This window comes from Anomalospiza imberbis, chromosome 18 (genome assembly GCF_031753505.1).
Source record: "Anomalospiza imberbis isolate Cuckoo-Finch-1a 21T00152 chromosome 18, ASM3175350v1, whole genome shotgun sequence".
NCBI classification, from domain to species: domain Eukaryota; kingdom Metazoa; phylum Chordata; class Aves; order Passeriformes; family Viduidae; genus Anomalospiza; species Anomalospiza imberbis.
In genome coordinates this window covers 7404684-7421357 of record NC_089698.1, presented here as the reverse complement: position 1 = coordinate 7421357, position 16674 = coordinate 7404684, and the positions used below count along the sequence as shown (strand labels likewise).

At 40.6% G+C, this 16674-nt stretch overlaps 2 protein-coding genes across 7 annotated transcripts in view; one reads left to right on the top strand and one right to left on the bottom strand.

Annotated features, from left to right (window-relative positions):
• The window catches only part of RANBP1 (RAN binding protein 1), a 214404-nt gene that overhangs the window by 37503 nt on the left and 160227 nt on the right, over nucleotides 1-16674 (top strand). The window lies entirely within an intron of this gene.
• The window catches only part of ARVCF (ARVCF delta catenin family member), a 245417-nt gene that overhangs the window by 143190 nt on the left and 85553 nt on the right, over nucleotides 1-16674 (bottom strand). For 3 of the 6 annotated variants that reach the window (XM_068208793.1, XM_068208796.1, XM_068208795.1), the window contains 2 exons: nucleotides 10905-11006; nucleotides 6307-6552 (listed from right to left, as the gene is read on the bottom strand). The exons of 1 other annotated variant lie outside the window; for it this stretch is intronic. In XM_068208793.1, the coding sequence (XP_068064894.1) occupies nucleotides 6307-6522 (216 nt within the window). In that variant the 5' untranslated portion in view covers nucleotides 6523-6552; nucleotides 10905-11006. The remainder of the gene's footprint in view (nucleotides 1-6306; nucleotides 6553-10904; nucleotides 11007-16674) is intronic. 2 more of the 6 variants (XM_068208794.1, XM_068208798.1) reach the window with 2 other exon arrangements.

Here is a 16674-nt window from a genome sequence, read left to right as displayed (position 1 = left end):
ACAAACTTTTTTTTTTTTTTTTTTGGCTTCTGCTATGAATTCCTTCTGCAATACATGAAGCAGGCTGTAGGATTTCCTTTGGAATTTGGGTCATCCCAGCAGAAAGGCAAACAGTAGGAGCTCCTCAGTGGTGCCACCTGCCATGCTGTCACTTTGTGAAGTCTCTAGGTGACACCTGCAGTGATTCCAGGAGAGCTCCTGCTCTGGCAGCAGCACTGCCCCAAGCCAGCTGCAGGGCTTTGTGCCCAAGGAGCACCAGCTCCTGCTTCAGCTTCCACTCTTGCTCAGCTATCACCAAAGGTCCTGGCTCTCAATCTAAACCAGGAGCTGATGCTTTCACAGAGATGGGACAGCATCCATAAAAAAGATGCTCCAAGTTCCAACCTCCAAGCTAAATGCAATTATTATCATGTCCAACACAGGAGAAGCCAGGGATGGAGGCAGATGGGAACACGTCTCCCTGAAAAGTAGCTGAGTAATGGCTCCTGGTGCAGTTCCTAACTGCTGGGATCCTTAGGTAGTGCAAGTACCTCTCAGCTCACACTGAATTCTGATCTAAGAACTCATTCTCCCAAGGGAATCATATTCCCAAATCTCCCTCCTCCTTCCCCCCGGAACCTTTGGATAGTTGCACATATGTAGAAGCTGAAACCTGACCCGGGTCACTCCTGGAAGCTCAGTAACTCTACTCACACTGAATGTGCAGGGTCAGGCTGAAGGCAGAATGAGTGCTCCTGTAACTCCCAGGAACCTGCAGGCCAGAGGAACACGAGCCAGACTAGGGTGAGGGAAGCTGGGCAGGGGCAGCAGCAGCCACAGATCAGGTGTGAGGTGACTGACACCAAACCGTATGGTACCCCACAGCAGAATGTACATTTCTATGGGTTCCACCGGGTCTATAAAGGAATAAGGATTATCCTTGCAAGTTCTTTCAACATTTTGCTACCTATCAATACTGGCAGAAGGAGAACAGCCACGGGTTAACTACCAATGAGTTTTTTCCTTGGTATTTGGCAATGTGGCAGGAAATAGTACTGCAACACCAGGGAGCTGTCATGAACTGACAGCATTGTTGTCTGTACCTGACCTTACCTGTAAGGCAAAAAAAAAGAAATTTTCCATGCTGTCAGTCCCTTAATGTGAACACAAATATGTTATGTAACACAGGAAGCCAAGAGGCACTAGAAAGTAATTATATGAAACTTTACACACAAAGATGGAACTGCATTCTATATGAGATGCAGAAGAGATAAAGGAAAGGTGAAGATTCAGTGAAGCTCAGAACCCATGGTTGCTTCTTTTCTAGATATGTTTAAACATATATACAATATTAAGTAACCATTATATACAATATTAATGCACCCATATTCTTACTATCAAAGCACTGGAAACAGTCTCTATATTCTAGCAGTATGTACCACGTCAGTTTGCAGCAGAGAATCTTAAATAAAATTAATGAAATACAGACAGAAGTGCTACTGTTGCCCAGGCTGACTCAGAAAGGTTAACTTGAAGGTATTTTCTTAAAAAAGCAATTTGAGCCGATCTTTTTTGTATTTTTTTTTTTTTTTTTTTAATTCTCCCCATGTGTTCTGGTGTGCTTTAGAGTTTACCTTTTGTTTGAAAATAACCCTCAGTTCACTAAAAGTCAAAACTTCTGTTTTGGCAGAAGTCACAGGTACCTCAGATTAACAAAGACTTATTGGTACTTAATTATGGCTTAAAAATACCTGCCTGAAAAAGAAAAAAAAAGTCAAATGTGGTTGTTCGTTTTCAAGCAGGTGTTATTTCTCTGGAACATAAGCTGATATATAAATGATCCAAATTTTAACTATGAAAATATTCTGTAGCTTTTTTCCATAAGCTACTTTTCCTTGAACAGCTATAATCATATTTGCAAAGTGAAGGAAAAAGTAACTTTATTAACTTTGTTCATTTTTAATATAATAACATCCCAACAAACCCACCATTGTGAACCTAAAAGAATCATAGTAAGTCAAACGCAGTAACTTTTCAATTATTGGATAATTCTGTGAGTGTGAAGACTTCTCAGATCAACCCATGTTACTTCTTACAGGCACCTAAGAGTCAATATATCTGATAAGTAAATCCCTACACCAGCATGTAAGGGGCTGATTTCTGTTATTTGTACCATGTGAGATTTGGCAATTCCCACAGCTTTCCTACCTGTAAGAAGGGGAATAATGCCTTTTTCTGACCTAGAAACCCCTCTCAAATCCCTACAGGGCACTACAGAATCTCTGAAGTCAAGGTATTGTTACAGTGCTTTTCCTGGCAACAGAGGATTATTGAATGCTGTACTTTGGTTATGCAACATTAACAGGAATGGAAGTTGTCACCACGTACTGATGGGCAACAATCTTTGAATGCAAACCTTGTTCAGCTCCCCAGATGATCAGATTTGACAGAGCTTCTCTGAAACCCACGGAGCTAGTTTAAACCATGTGAGGATATAGCCTTGTCTTTAATAAGTATCACATGTCTAATGTTTTAATAAAAGTATATATACATACATATATATATATATAAAAGAATATTCTTTATTAGTAGTAAGTTATGTTTTGTGGTGGTAATACTGCATCTCTGTGTCAGCCTGTCACAGCATATAACCCACACGGGCATGTCTGTATCTCCTTCCTGCCCGACTTCAGTTCCCACTGTGAAGAATAGCAGAAAGCTGACTTGGAAACCAGTTAAATTAAATTATACTTCATACATGAAGAGCAGTAAGATTTCTCAGGCTTGTAAAAAAACATTATCAACTAGATACTTGAACATGTAGAAGACACATGATGGGTGCCATTCACCAGCGACTTACTGGACTGTGCTTGTCCTGGAAAAATGATCAAAAGGCAAAGACTGCCAAGACTCCCATGGCCTGAAATACTGTAATAACCAATGTACATGATTTACCTCAAAAGTCAGAGAAGCAAACACAAATATACATCAACAGACCACTCTTCTGTCTTTAGTACAACAGAGTTTCCCTTCCAAAACCCAACAGCAGTGACCAGCCACGTGGCTCCCACCACTCAAGGCCAAAGATAGTCAAGAACACTGTAAAAACCTGCAGTGAGTTTTAGGAGATTTTATTACCCTGATATAAGATCTGTGGCCGAAGTTTCATTAAATGTTACATTTTCCAGACTAATGCCAAGGTTTTCTCTGTGTAACTAATGAGCTTTTGTCCGGAGGGTTCTTAGTCTGAAAGAACACTCTATATGACCCTTCAGAATCTGCAGTAGCACATGTATAAAGCTGCTACCTTCCCAAAGTTCTCAAGTTGAGACACCCTAATTCATGTCACCGGCTGCACACTCAGCAACAAACTGTAATTGCAGCTACAGTAGAAGCCTGGGGAAGCTGCACAGAGCAGAAGTTACATTTACCCCTCGTTCAAGCGCATCAAGCACAAAAAGCACTTTTGTCCCCATTCACCAGGGCCTGTGTGGGTTAAAGGGGACTGTCCCTATGGGAGGAGCTGCTCACAGCCTCCTGCAGGAACACAGATGGGTACAAACCTCTGCAGAGCCCGGAGGTTTGGCAGGCACTGCCTTCTGCAGTGGGCTATGAAAGCACAAACGCCTTGGCCACTACCTGAATAAAAGACTCTAATATTATTGGGAGACATTTCAACAACACTTAGGACCTCTTATTGTGAGGACTGTGTTTCCCAGAAACCCGTCCACTGAGAAAGTTTCCTCTTAAAGAATAATCTCAGCTATTTCTAACTAATATCTGAACAAACCATTCATGATTTGTTTAGATTGTTCAAGTAATCAATCTCTCCCATGAAAAGGTAATTTTTAAGGTTTAAGGTAATTTTTAGAAAGAAATAGCCACACTTAATGCAAAATCAAGAAGCCTATGTATGCACTTTTTGGCAATTACAGCATATCCCTGACCTCATTTGCAGATCTGGTATTTCTCTTTAAGGGCCACAAGACACAAGGGACACTCACAGAAAAAGTCAGCAAGTGCACCAGAGTTCACATGTTCCATTCCAGTATTTGAAATTCACATTGAACAGGCAGAACTCACCAGCAAGTGGCTAACTGGGCTGTCTAGGACAAGGAGTTATTGTTATGGAACAAGTTTAAAGCTGCTATTTAAAAAAGAAATTAAAATTAAAGTAAGAGTTCCAGTATTCATTAAGTAGAATAAATATTTTCATAAGACTTTGATTTTGTCTTTTGAGAACTTCAGAAAACTGTTACACTCCTGACACATTGCCCACATATATAGTACTTTTCCTCGTCTAAAATGAAAAGGGAAAAAAAAGGCTTAATTTTCTGTTCTAAGAAGGGAGTAAGTGTAGGATTGTATATTAAAAAAAAAAAAAAGTTGTGAGAGAGACTCTATTTACAAAGCCCTGACTGTACACACTTCCCTAACAAATCCCTTTGGCAGATTCCACTCTGACAAACAAACAACATGGAAAACTGATGCCTGGTTGTGAAGATCATTAAAGACTATTTGTCACTCTCATAAAATGGAGTTAACTCTCAATTCTTTTGTCCAAATTCTACACAGAATAACTAGATTATGTATAATCCCCAGGCAAGTTCCAAATGGAAAAGCTGCTACTTGAGTTACTTTGCAATATTCCTTATAACAAGCTGTCGACCGGGGTGATCTGCAGCACTCAGCCAGTGCTCGCTGCAACAGCCCCTGGGAGGTGGATTTCACTGCAGGGTGTGAGCAATCCCCACGGACAGCAGAGCACAGACAGCCTTTTGCTTTGGGTACTCTGCACAATGAAACGCAACACAACCAGAGTCGTGAAAATATTATATATTCTGCATAAGACTGAAGGTACAGCTTTCATCCTTCAGCTAAACTCTTTCTAATTCCAGTAAGTCAGGGGGGAATTTAGCCCTCAGTGTATTTTATGAAAATTCACACAACTAACCTTACATTGATTCTTAATTGTGCATATTTAGCTATTTAACCATTTTATTTCATATACAAGGTACTCTAAAAACCTCAGTGCTAATTATCAATGAATTAAAGCTCCCTTATCCAGTGGCAGGGAGCTGAGCATACGCAGATTCAGCCTGGGGTCACTTAGAGGGGCTGTTTCTCCATAAAAGTCACGTAGACCCCAGTAACTTAAAACTCTTTTATTAAGTTTTCTTGGAAGTGGTTAGACCTTAAGCCATTACATTGCAGAAAACTCATGCTTCATCAGTTTTGTGGATAAGGAATTTCATTCTGAAGCTATTAATCAGGCACTTTGCACAAAGTCATTCAGAAAAAATGAAGGTGAACTTGTCCTTTTCCTATAAAAAACAGGTAAGCACATCTCCCCTCTCCCAGCCCAGATGCTCATCAGAGGATAACCACCTACAGCTCTTACCAGACATGGTCAGACTTTTAGCCTAACCTAGGCCGCTCCTTTCACATGGAATCCCAAATTCAGGCATCTACATGTAAAAAACATGGCAGCTGTTACTAGAAAAGCAGTGCTGCCATAATATAAGGTAAAATCTGCCTCAATACAGCTCAATGCAAGTGTAATTGTAAAACAGTCTGGTATAACTGGGAAACAACTTCTGGAATCCCCACAGCCCAGAGTTTCCTTCTGAATTGAACAATGTTTTCTTAGGAAACAGACCTTCACAAATGGTACTATTGCTTCTGCATGACTTACCTTGTGTGTCAGAGGGGTTTGAGAGCTGAAGTAATTTAGAGACATAAGCAGTTTGTCATTGCACATTTAAACAGTTAAAAGAATGTGTATCAAGCAAAACAGTATTTGGAAATCTAAAGCTACCCACAAAGCCAGTTTGCATCATTAAAATCGTCTATCAATTCACTGCACATGAGAAACAAATTATGAAGTCCTCCCTACACAAACAATAAGGCTTTGCAGGAGGGAAATCCCTGCTTTTCATGCTGCTCCCTCTATTCAAAGTCCAGCTATTTCTAATGGAAATTTTGTTTGCTATGGAGATTATGATTCAGCCTTCTTTTACAATCACCAGCACATCACCAGACTTACAGCAAGTGCATAGATTGGAGGAGGGTGTGAAGATCCCTTCTTAGGGTTTTTACTGAAGTATGCACATACTTTTAGAAGTATCCCATGAGCTAAGAGGGAGAGCAACTTCCAAGCCAAGGCTCCGAAGGCTCCCAGCCGACTCGATGAAGCTGCACCCCAGCTCTGGCTATCCGAAGACAAGGCACGCAGTAATGAAATGCTGACAACACACGATGCACTGACTGTCAGGAATGGGACACTGTGCTAGGGACTCTAGTGACACTGAAAGGAGCAGGCTTTACCTGCAGTACGAGCTGCTGCCAGGCGGTTGCCAGGGGCTGACCATTGCCAATGTTGCAGATGCTCATGCGGTCTGCGGGCTGATTGGCACGCTCGAGTTGCAAGGAGACATTGCGCCGCTCTTCCTCAAGTGCGCGGGTGAGCCGCTCGAAACGAGCTTCTTGCTCTTTAACAGATGCTAAAATGCTGGCAGCAGACCTGATATCATAGTCATCCATGACTGCTTTCAAATGCTTCCTGCCTGTTAACTGACCAGGGCAAATGGAAAGGGTTAGGTAAAGGGTGGGGAGGGCACGGGTCAGAGGTTAAAGATAAAAATGCATATCGTTAGTCACCTTGCCAAAATACTGATCACTCTAAGAAGCAAGCTGCAGTGCTCTTTGAAAAGCATCCATCTTTCCATCCATTGATCTGATTTTAAATTAAAAGTAATTAATCTAAGACTTCTCTGTTCAAAAAAGAAAAAAAAATATGCTCACCTTTGAGAGAATTTGTATTTAATTCCTTTGATCTTTTTGCTAAAACTGCTCTGACAAGGGTTTTCATCCCTCTTGCAGAGCTAATTTCACTGTGCAAATAATAATGTACTTAAAAGAAATATATAAAAAAGATATGGCTGTAGAGGGAATGAAGAACATTCTCACTACAGACACCTGGAATTTTTGTCTTCAACAGTATAAGTGAGAAGTTTAACATTTTTAAGGACAGAAACTTCATGATAGAAGAAAACAGTTGTGTCTATTTTTTCCACACCCCCCAAACTTAACAGACAGTAGCTGAAAATAGTTTTCATTTTTCAATTATAGCAGCACACTGTAACATGGAAAACATTTTAAATGCAGAGTGTGCAATTGCAGTTGAAATGCTTGATGATTTCAGTCAATGAAACAGTCCTTCATGCAGCCGTTTGCTAATAATGCAAATGAAAAAGCAAACATCTTCCATGGAAAACACGCAGGACTGCTTGTCTTTCAATGCAGAAAACGAAACTCAGAAACCAGCTAGGTGGGTTAGAACTTCTGCTTTATGTCTTCCCTATCAGGGTTATGAAACAACCCGTTTAAAACCCTATCTCCACCTGTATGGTGCATGCAGTAAAACTCCCCATTGATTCCACAGATCTGTGACCTGAACACCATTTAAATTTTTTTACTAGGAGTATGAAATCAGCAATATAATATAAACATAAATTATGGCCTCAACAGAATCCTTAGTTAATCAAGTAACCCCTTTACTACTAAACTACTTAAAGCATCTCTGAGACAAGCAGAGGCAGAACTGTCTAAGGCTCCTGTAATTCAAGAACTGTTCATATTCTGTGCTAAGTCCTGAGAAATTGTCCCTTGATTTGCTGCCAAAGATTCTTTGTTTTCCATCTATCAACAAGGATTTCCATGAGCACAGATAGTTCCCTGCTTCCTGATGCTTTGCAATTCATCATTCAGTGCCTTTAGATGATGCACACTCTTGACTGATCCATTTTCCATGACTGTTACATTTATCAGGTGTCTCTCCTCTGCAGATTATTTGGTAGCTCATAATAATGTGGTGATAATACTGTTATGCTCCCAAAGAGGAGTATTAGTAGTGATTAAGCTGCATGTTTTTACACAGTTTGTTGGGAACTCCTAAGCAGGCTCAAGGTCTCCTTGCTTTAGTCAAATGTGGCTGTAATCACCCAACAGGCCAAAAAGACACTGGGGCAGGAGTGACAGAGCCAAATCCAATGACATACTCCCCGATTTCACGGGGAATAACCGGCCAGTAGCACTGTGTTAATTGTTAACCCTTAGAGAGTTGGTGTTGAAAGGAATCAGAGTAAAATAAAATCATGTTAGGAACAGTATAAGGATTATCATGTATTAATCTCATAATGTGTACTTATAACCATGACTTGAGCCTTTCATGTTTGCAGAGCAGTAGGTAGAAGTGAGTTTTGTCATTTTTGCATTGATTTAACCTCTATTGAAATTCTGAAAGAAAACCAAAAACCACCAAAGGGTTTTCCAGATGTCACAGACTAGTCAAACACAGACCAAACTGCCAATTTCTAAGACCTTCCAACAGATTATTAAAAGTCTATAAAACCTTCAGAGAGTACATTGGTTTCTGTAAAAGAGAATCACAACCCTCTAAAAGGATAGTATGATTCATGGGAAGTCACAGGAAGACTCACCTGCACTATCTCAGCATGAGTTAGCCCTGGCACAGCTAGACATGAACACAGCCAGACTTTCCGGACCTCAGCTGGCTTGCGCGCAGCCAAGTTCCATGTTTCTGCTTTTGTGCTTCCCTGCTTTTGCACAGATGGAGACAGCTCTGTCTGTTGTCACTGCTCCCAGGAGTTGCAGGCATGCTCACAGACTCCTTGGAGCGTGAAAGAAGCGGGACTGCAAAGACCCGGGCACAAGTCAGATTTTGGAAGAAATATACCTGGGGGTGGGGGGGCATTTCTAGCCATATGTTCCTAAAACCCCTGGGTTACTGATCATCACTGCCCTCGTGCCAGAGCAGATCAGCAGCCTGGCTGCCACAGACCCAAATACACCTCACGAGGGGGTATTCCAGGCCCAAGAAGAGTTTGGATCAGTCAGGGATTAACGAATGCAGACAGGCTCCTTCGAGGTGCTGCAGAGCAGGAATTCAGGTCTTCACAGGGGCCCAGCTTTCAGGAACTGTCTGCAGCTAAAACTGCTCTTTCTCACAAGCAATCATGATATGACACAAAAGTCATCTTTTGGGGGTCCCACAGGCAGGGTATGTCTGTGGACTGATTTCAAAAAGTAAATCTAGTAGGGATATAGAAAGAAGATGACAAGATGTTATCTACAGTAACTAGATTTAAAACAAACAGGTTTCTTGTAGAACATATAATGCAAGTTTCTGTTCTAAGGAAAAGCATTAGCAACAGTGCAAGAAAAATCAAGAAGTTCCTCTTCAGAAGCAGTTACAGCTTTAGTAATAAAAATTCAGTTGATGAATAAGCTGGTATATAAATTTCAAGTCACATTTTGATAATGTGACAAAGATCCCGTTCAGAAAATCCTTAATGAGATATAAACCCTTAATGCCACACATGAGAAAACCTAGAAAATTTGGGTTCTATAAATGGTAAAATCTTTAAGAGAGATCTTCCTGCAGAAAGTATAGTGTTGACCTCATTATAACCATAAATATTGTGCTTCTTTACTCTTTGCAAAGAAAAACACACACAGAAAATAAACTGTATAAATTTTCAGATGCACAATTCGTGACCACAAAAATCCTAACTGCTATGCAGAAAAAGCAGCAGAACCAGTAACTGCCTTTTAACTATTGTTGGACGAAGATAGACTTCTGCATTTCAAATGTTTCATTAGCAGATAAATACTTGCTTGCTGTTGATTGCACCCCTAATTATTTTACCAGGGTTTCAGCAATTTACATTATCAGCAGTCTAGACTGGAGGAGAAAAATAAAAGTACTGACTCATGAGTCAGTTACTCAGGTTGCCACTTGCAATTTGCTACCATTCGTAAATAAATTAAAGTGCACTGAAAAGGGTATCAATAAATGAAAATATTAGACCCAGAGCAGCCAGGTAAAAATTATTCCTTAGGCTGCACTTCTAAACACAGCAAACAGTTGCCTACAGAGTATCAAAGGCTACGCTGACAGCAGCAAATCTCCCTCTCCTGCCTACGTGACTCTAAATACATTAGTGTTGCACTGGAGTTAGAGCAAGTAACAGGAGGTGTTTATTCTGACAGTTCCACTAATGCATCGAAAGGCCCCTTCTAAATCAATACAACATGAGTGCTCACCGAGGAGGAAAATCACCCCAGTGCAAAGGGCCAAAACAGGGGTCCTGCTCATTGCTAACACCCCAGCTCACACCCGAGTCTGAGGCTCTTGGAACCACTGCCAAGACTCCAAGGGTCACTTGGTGCTCCACAAAAAACGTGAGTCAACTCTGCATGCTAATTTTGCTATTATAGGATGTAACTGATAGTCAAGAGTTTTTGAAGAGCCCTTCAGATTAAGAGGGGTCAAGTTCGTGAGATGTGGGCACCTAAATCCTAACAGTCATGAAGAACCTCAAATGCCCTGCACTTCCAAGTCCTGGGGAGAGATGGGCTCTGTGAGTGAGCTGCGTTTGGAGAGCGCGCTGTCCTCCCGCCAGCGACACAACACGGCACAGGCTGCTCCCAGCTCAGCTGCAGGGGAGCAGGCTCGCAGGGACCGCTCCCATCCAGCAGTCTGGATGCTGAACTCAGCTGCCCCACTACTGCTCTATCAGACCAGTCCAAGTCTATCAGTCCTGCTGGCAGGAGATGATTCTGTGAGCATCAAGAAGCTTGTTCATAGAGCTGCTCAGCAGCTGCAGGAGCAAACACGAAGGCCTGCGAGTGTGCATGGAAACAGCAGCTTTGTGCTTCTCCAGGGAAGAAAACCAGCAGAATAAAAGCAAAAATGGGGCTTAAACAATCCATGGTACTGAAGCGTAACGCATGCTATGGCATTCTCAGCCCCAAGTGCCACGAGAGATGAGTAGCATAACATGAGTGCTGCCCTCCATGCGACACCAGAAAGCATGCAGAGAAAACTGAGCCATACACACCTAGTGAGGTACTGAAGTCTGAGGGCTAGAGCTGCTGGGACATCACCTGCTAAGACTAGAACAGGACAGACAAAGCAGGAGAGCAGCCTCAAGAAGAATCAGCTACAAGAGAGAGGAAAGAGACAGAGTTAGTTAATAAGGTATTACAGACTCTCCTATATACAGTCAGCTCCCAGGCTCTTCTCACTGTGTTGTAGAAATTATTTATTACACCGTTTTCCTCCTAACTTGTAGTAAAAGAAATAATATTCAGAGAAGCCAATCCTGAGACTCCTAAAGAAAAAAAACCCCACCCTGATTAATCTGTTATCAGTGATGAATACTTGCATATTCCTGTGAGATTTACAGCTAATGTCCTATATTAGGGAAAACTCTAGACTGGAAGGAAGATGATGGAATGTTTCAAAGCTGGATGTTGTAGCTGGGCAATTTAAAACACAGAAACCTAATAGGATGCTCTCAGAAATGAGAGCTGTTATTTGGGCACACAGCTTTAGGCTCCTCTCAGATGTACAAGCCTGAAATGGCTCAAGTTCATTTCACAGATCCCTGTCAGTGAGGGGACATTCATTTCTAAAAGATGGACACAGCATAATAGCTTGTTCTCCCTGTCTGTATGTGTACCTAGCTGATCCTGCACGAAACCTAAACAAAAGAAGCTTTTGGGATACCAGATCATTTGTGTAGCTCAGTAAATCCCTGATTTATTTTGTCTTAAAACATCTATGACTGAAACTTCTCTGGGTCAGCAGCTGCCAATTTAGTCCCTGTTTTTGCTGGAGAATGTAGAGAACAGAACCCATTTGGTGAAGGCATGGTTCTGAGGCAGCACTGCCAGTCTTAAGCTGCTACCACATCAAAATGCTGCAACCACGTGGCACAAAATGCAGAGCCACTACAAACTCACACTCCTGGTTCAAATGTTTTAGAACATTTTCAGAGGAATATTGCCCTGGCAGGTTTTTTGCTTGACCAGGTACTGTCTGCCTTCCTGAAGCCAGCATAAACACATTTTCTTATGTTTCAGCCAAATTACCAGAAATACGATCTTTTCTTCACATGGATCCAACCTCAAAGAGCACAGAACCATCATGCCAGAAATCTCATTTTTTCTTAAACTAACAGAATTAAATTCTATGCTCAAAACTTATATAGCTGTAACAAAACCGTGCATAGATATGCCCAAAGATGAAAGTCAGGAGGCAGAGTGAGAGAAAGACTAATTCTCAAGTAAATGACCAGAGAAAGAAAATTAAATATAACTGAGTTTCTAGAGATAAAAGAATAACACTTTGGACATATATATATATAAAATACATGTAACACATTCCAAATAAACTGCTTCCCAGACCTTATGCTGAAATCTATCTTTGAGCCTGGTCCTCTCGCTGCTGTGGTTGACTGAGTTCTAATTTGACCCTTACGTGACAACCTCCACCAATGAATAGCAATGAGGAATTCACAAAGAAAGCTATTTCAATATAGTTCTCTGGTAGGCACAGACAGACACGCTGTGCTGGTGTCAGAAGAAACAACAAAAAAGCTGGTGAGGGTTTTTGTGTTCCTTTGCACAGAGGCAGTCTGTGAAACAAGGTTTAAACCAGGGAATGAACCAGAGCAGAGGAAATGGTAACAGAAGAACTCCTTGAGAAGGAACTTTGCATCTTAAGGACAATGCAAGGAATGCTGCAGCTCCACACTTCCATTCCTGCAGAAAAAAATGTCAACATGAAATATTTGAGCTTTTACATTAGTAAGAAATTTCATCTGATCATCCAGCAGGAATTATTCTGTATAAATAAATAAATAAACCCTGCAAATAAATTTGCAGAATATCATACTATGAACTGGGTTAAGCCACATCAACAAAAGTATCCAAACATATGCTTGTAAAGGCAATGCAGTTCCAAGACTTAACTCACCACCAAACTGGCTCTGGTCAACAGCACCACAGCATCTTCAACCTTACCAAAATCGTTCCCAGTCCATTTAAAAAGAAATAATTTCATTAGCCTTTTAGTTCAAATCACTGAAATCATACTGTGGTACCTCAGAAAAGATATAGTTCTCAACCAAAAAAATCCCCAAAATCTTCTTATATCTAATTCAATCTCTATGCATTAATCACTGCATGTTTAAATGATGACCAGTGTTCTTTCTAGAACTACCCTTTGATAAAGATTCCTCACTTCAGCACTTTGCTACTAGAGTTTTTCAGGTTTTCATTCCAAAATTTCATGCAGGGTTTTCAGCGCTTGCTCATATAGTGTGTCTACATAGCTTTAATTGTACTGTAGCTCTCCCTCCCCAGTAAGGTAAATTTCAACTGCTATATTCTTCCAAATGGAAAAGAAAATAAATTATGGAAATACAGAACATTTTTCTCACAACTGCATACATATAATAATATAAATAATTCAGTTTAATGCTGTAAAATTCAAACTGAAATATTTTTGTAAGGGTAATTTTTAAAGTAAATGCTTTAGCCTATGCTTACTTTTACCCAATGTTAAAAAAAAAAAAATCAATTTCTTCCTGAAATTTGTCATTTATAAACCAGAACAGCAAAGAGCACCTTTCTGAGCTCTTGCTCTCCGGGACCTAAGGACTTGTCTACACTGAATATGTTGAACTCCTCCATCACAGCACTCATTATGCCAAACTTCCTTCAGAGATCAGTGTTTGTGTTAATTAAGCATAAAACAGCACAGCAAAATGGCAGCATATTACTTCACACCTACTAAGTGTCCACACTCAGGTTTAATGGGGTATGTGATAGTCTATAAATTCACACTGTGCACTGTAAATTCTCTGTGCAAACAAACAGTCCCCAAATATTTCCAAACTAGTGTCTAAGTGGAATAGTTTTTGTAATAATCTTGTAAATACTGAAAGACTGAACAAGGCAGAGATGGTTTCTCATGGAAAAAAATCAGAGTATTTTGATTACTTCAGCAATTCTATTTGTTTAATACTACACCTTATAATAATCAGGCCCATGTTTACATATTGCCAAAAACTTTTTCCATTTCCCTTTGTAGCTTTTTTTCTTCTACAGAAATAAAATGCAACTTGAAAGTCAAAGCTAGAATGAACAAGATCATACTTTGCAATCTCTCTTGGAATATGAATAGTAAATTTGCTGCATCTCAAGCCTCTGACACCTTTCCTTCTGCCTTGGAACTTGCCAGACGTGATTGCTACCAGCCTGATTAGTTCATGGGCCGATCACTTTAACACCCCAGAACACATGTCCTTGCATACTAAAGCTGCTGCGTGCCATCGATTTTTCAAAGTCTCCCCCACTGAAATCAATAAGGAGCTCTGCTTAAAAATGGATTGCACTTTGTGGTCCCTTTCTGAGTTATGGATATCCAGGCTTCCAAGTATTCTCACAGCTGCCTTTAGCAGCAGCTCCAGGTGCCCCACTTCCTCTGACCCCAGTGTGATCCTAGCCCACATCAACAGACCCTTCAGCCACGGATCACTCCGAGCAGAACCAGACAACAGACAATCCCACCACGAGTATTTCACTGGAATAACCTCTTCCAAGCAGCAAGCAAAACCTCTCCAACAGCCTATGTGACTGTTAAATAGCGTCAGGCCTTCAATTAACCGTGGGGGCTCTAACATTTTCAACAGAAATTGCTTCCTTACTCTAGGGCCTCCCTTGCAAGCAGAGCCACCCAAAATCAATACATCTGTTCTCACAACAGGCCTATTTCAATGAGAAAGAGAAAAGAATAAAGATCAAAAGCAGCGCAGTTCATAACTCCAGTCTGTCCTTCTTTCCCATGCATTTTAAAGCTTGGCTCCTTGAATATACAATCCAATCTGGCTGCAAATAAGCCAAACACATAAAGACACTGTTATAACCTCCTGCAGTTACTTCCACAGAACACGAACAAGATTTCACTTAACAATATACAAGAATCCTCATTTTTCTCATCTCTTAGGTGTTTATAGAGTTTTGGCAAAAGGGCTTCCATTTTAAGAGAAAGGCTACTGCCAGGAATGTGACTGAAACTGGCTCTGTGTGGGGAACTGCAGCAGAGCACAGCCCTGTATTTAGGAGCATTAAATCTCTACAAAATACAGGAAAAACAAGAGTCAGTGGGGCCAGCAGCAGCTCCCAAAGCCAGGCCAGTTTGTCACACAGAGTAACTGACACATTACAGTGAGGCTGGAAGAGTCTGCAGAAGCTCATAATAACTCTTCCATAAAAGATACGATTGTGCTATCATCAAGTAGATAAAGAACAAAATGGCAAACAACAAAGCTGAGGTCAGCTCTGCAGTCAGGCAGCCCAACAGCTCCACCCAGCCCAAATGCCCCCGCAGGCACCAGGCAGCGTGTTTAGGCAGCATATTCAAACTAAGAGCCAGTAGGTAGGAAACTGTCCTTTCATTACACATTTTGAGAGGAAAAAATCCAACTGTGACCCCACAGAACAGTGAGTGTTTAAGCTCAGCAACAGATGTGTCAAATGACTTATCCCAACCATGAGGAGTTAATTGATGCTATAAATAGCACTCTGCAGACAAAAAAAAAATCCACTTAATTCTAGTATCGAAAGAACACAGTCTAGCCCTCCTTATCAGTAGAACTGTTTTCCTTTAAAGAAGTGGGCTTGGATGTTTTACATGTAGATTAACACAGAGAGATAATTTGATTTCAGGCTATTGAGAGATTTCCTTCCTTTTATGTTTCAGAAGAACAGGGCTGCATGCAGCTAAATGAGATCCATAGATTACAGTAGAAGAAAGGCCAATAAAACTGCACAGCTACATTCCTGGGTAATAACAAATGCTTTTTAATTCTAGGGCTCCAGTCTCGAGGTTTATGAGGGCATTTCCAATTACTATTTTTAATATTAATGCAAGTAAGTGCATCAAATAGAAACAGATTATTTAACTCATCTGAATCAAATATTTAGTATCTCCCAAAGCATTTTATACCAATAAATAAACTGTCACTGCTAGGAAAAAAATTCACAGGTCTGAAACGTTCAGAGTGAGCCTCTTCCCTGTGGTTTTCACCTGCTTTCAGGAGGAAAACAGAACCAAAACCCTTCAGCTGTTTTGCAGAACATGGGTCTTGTTTACCTCTCACAAGCACATCTAGAGAATTGGGTGGCTGCTCTATTGCTCCACCAGGGAACTGAAAACATCAGTATAAACAGGAAAGAACATAATGGCAATGCTTGTGTATAATTCTTGAAGCTACTAAATCAAAATAATTTCATTAGCTGCTTACTAACCAATCTTACTGCATTACTCTTCCATATTTCAACCTCTCTCATTAAAAACAATCAGATTTCCACCTTATGTTGCTTAGAACCAGAACAGTATCAATTAAGAGATTAAAGCAATACAAAGACAGAAGAAACAGAATAAGGGCCACTAGCTTTAATTCTCTCCAGTAACATCTGTGTCATTCTAAATCCAGGATTTTTTTTCACCAAGCTACATTTGGAAGCCCGAGGCACTAAGTAAATCTACTCTGTTTAGACCAAAACTGTTGATCTGCGTTCTGCAATGGCATGTGCAGAGCACACCCTTCACTGTGTCAGCATCTGTAAATTTAAAATGCAATCCAAGTTCATTTTACCCTTGTAAGTTTAGGATGCAATCCAAGTTTGTGCTGATTAACACCACAGCTTTTTAGTATTACAAGGCAAACATGCATTTGAGAACTAATAAATAATTTCTGAGCAAAATAAAAGTATTTAACTCATCTGCTGTCTTGAATAATCATTCAGTTCATGCAT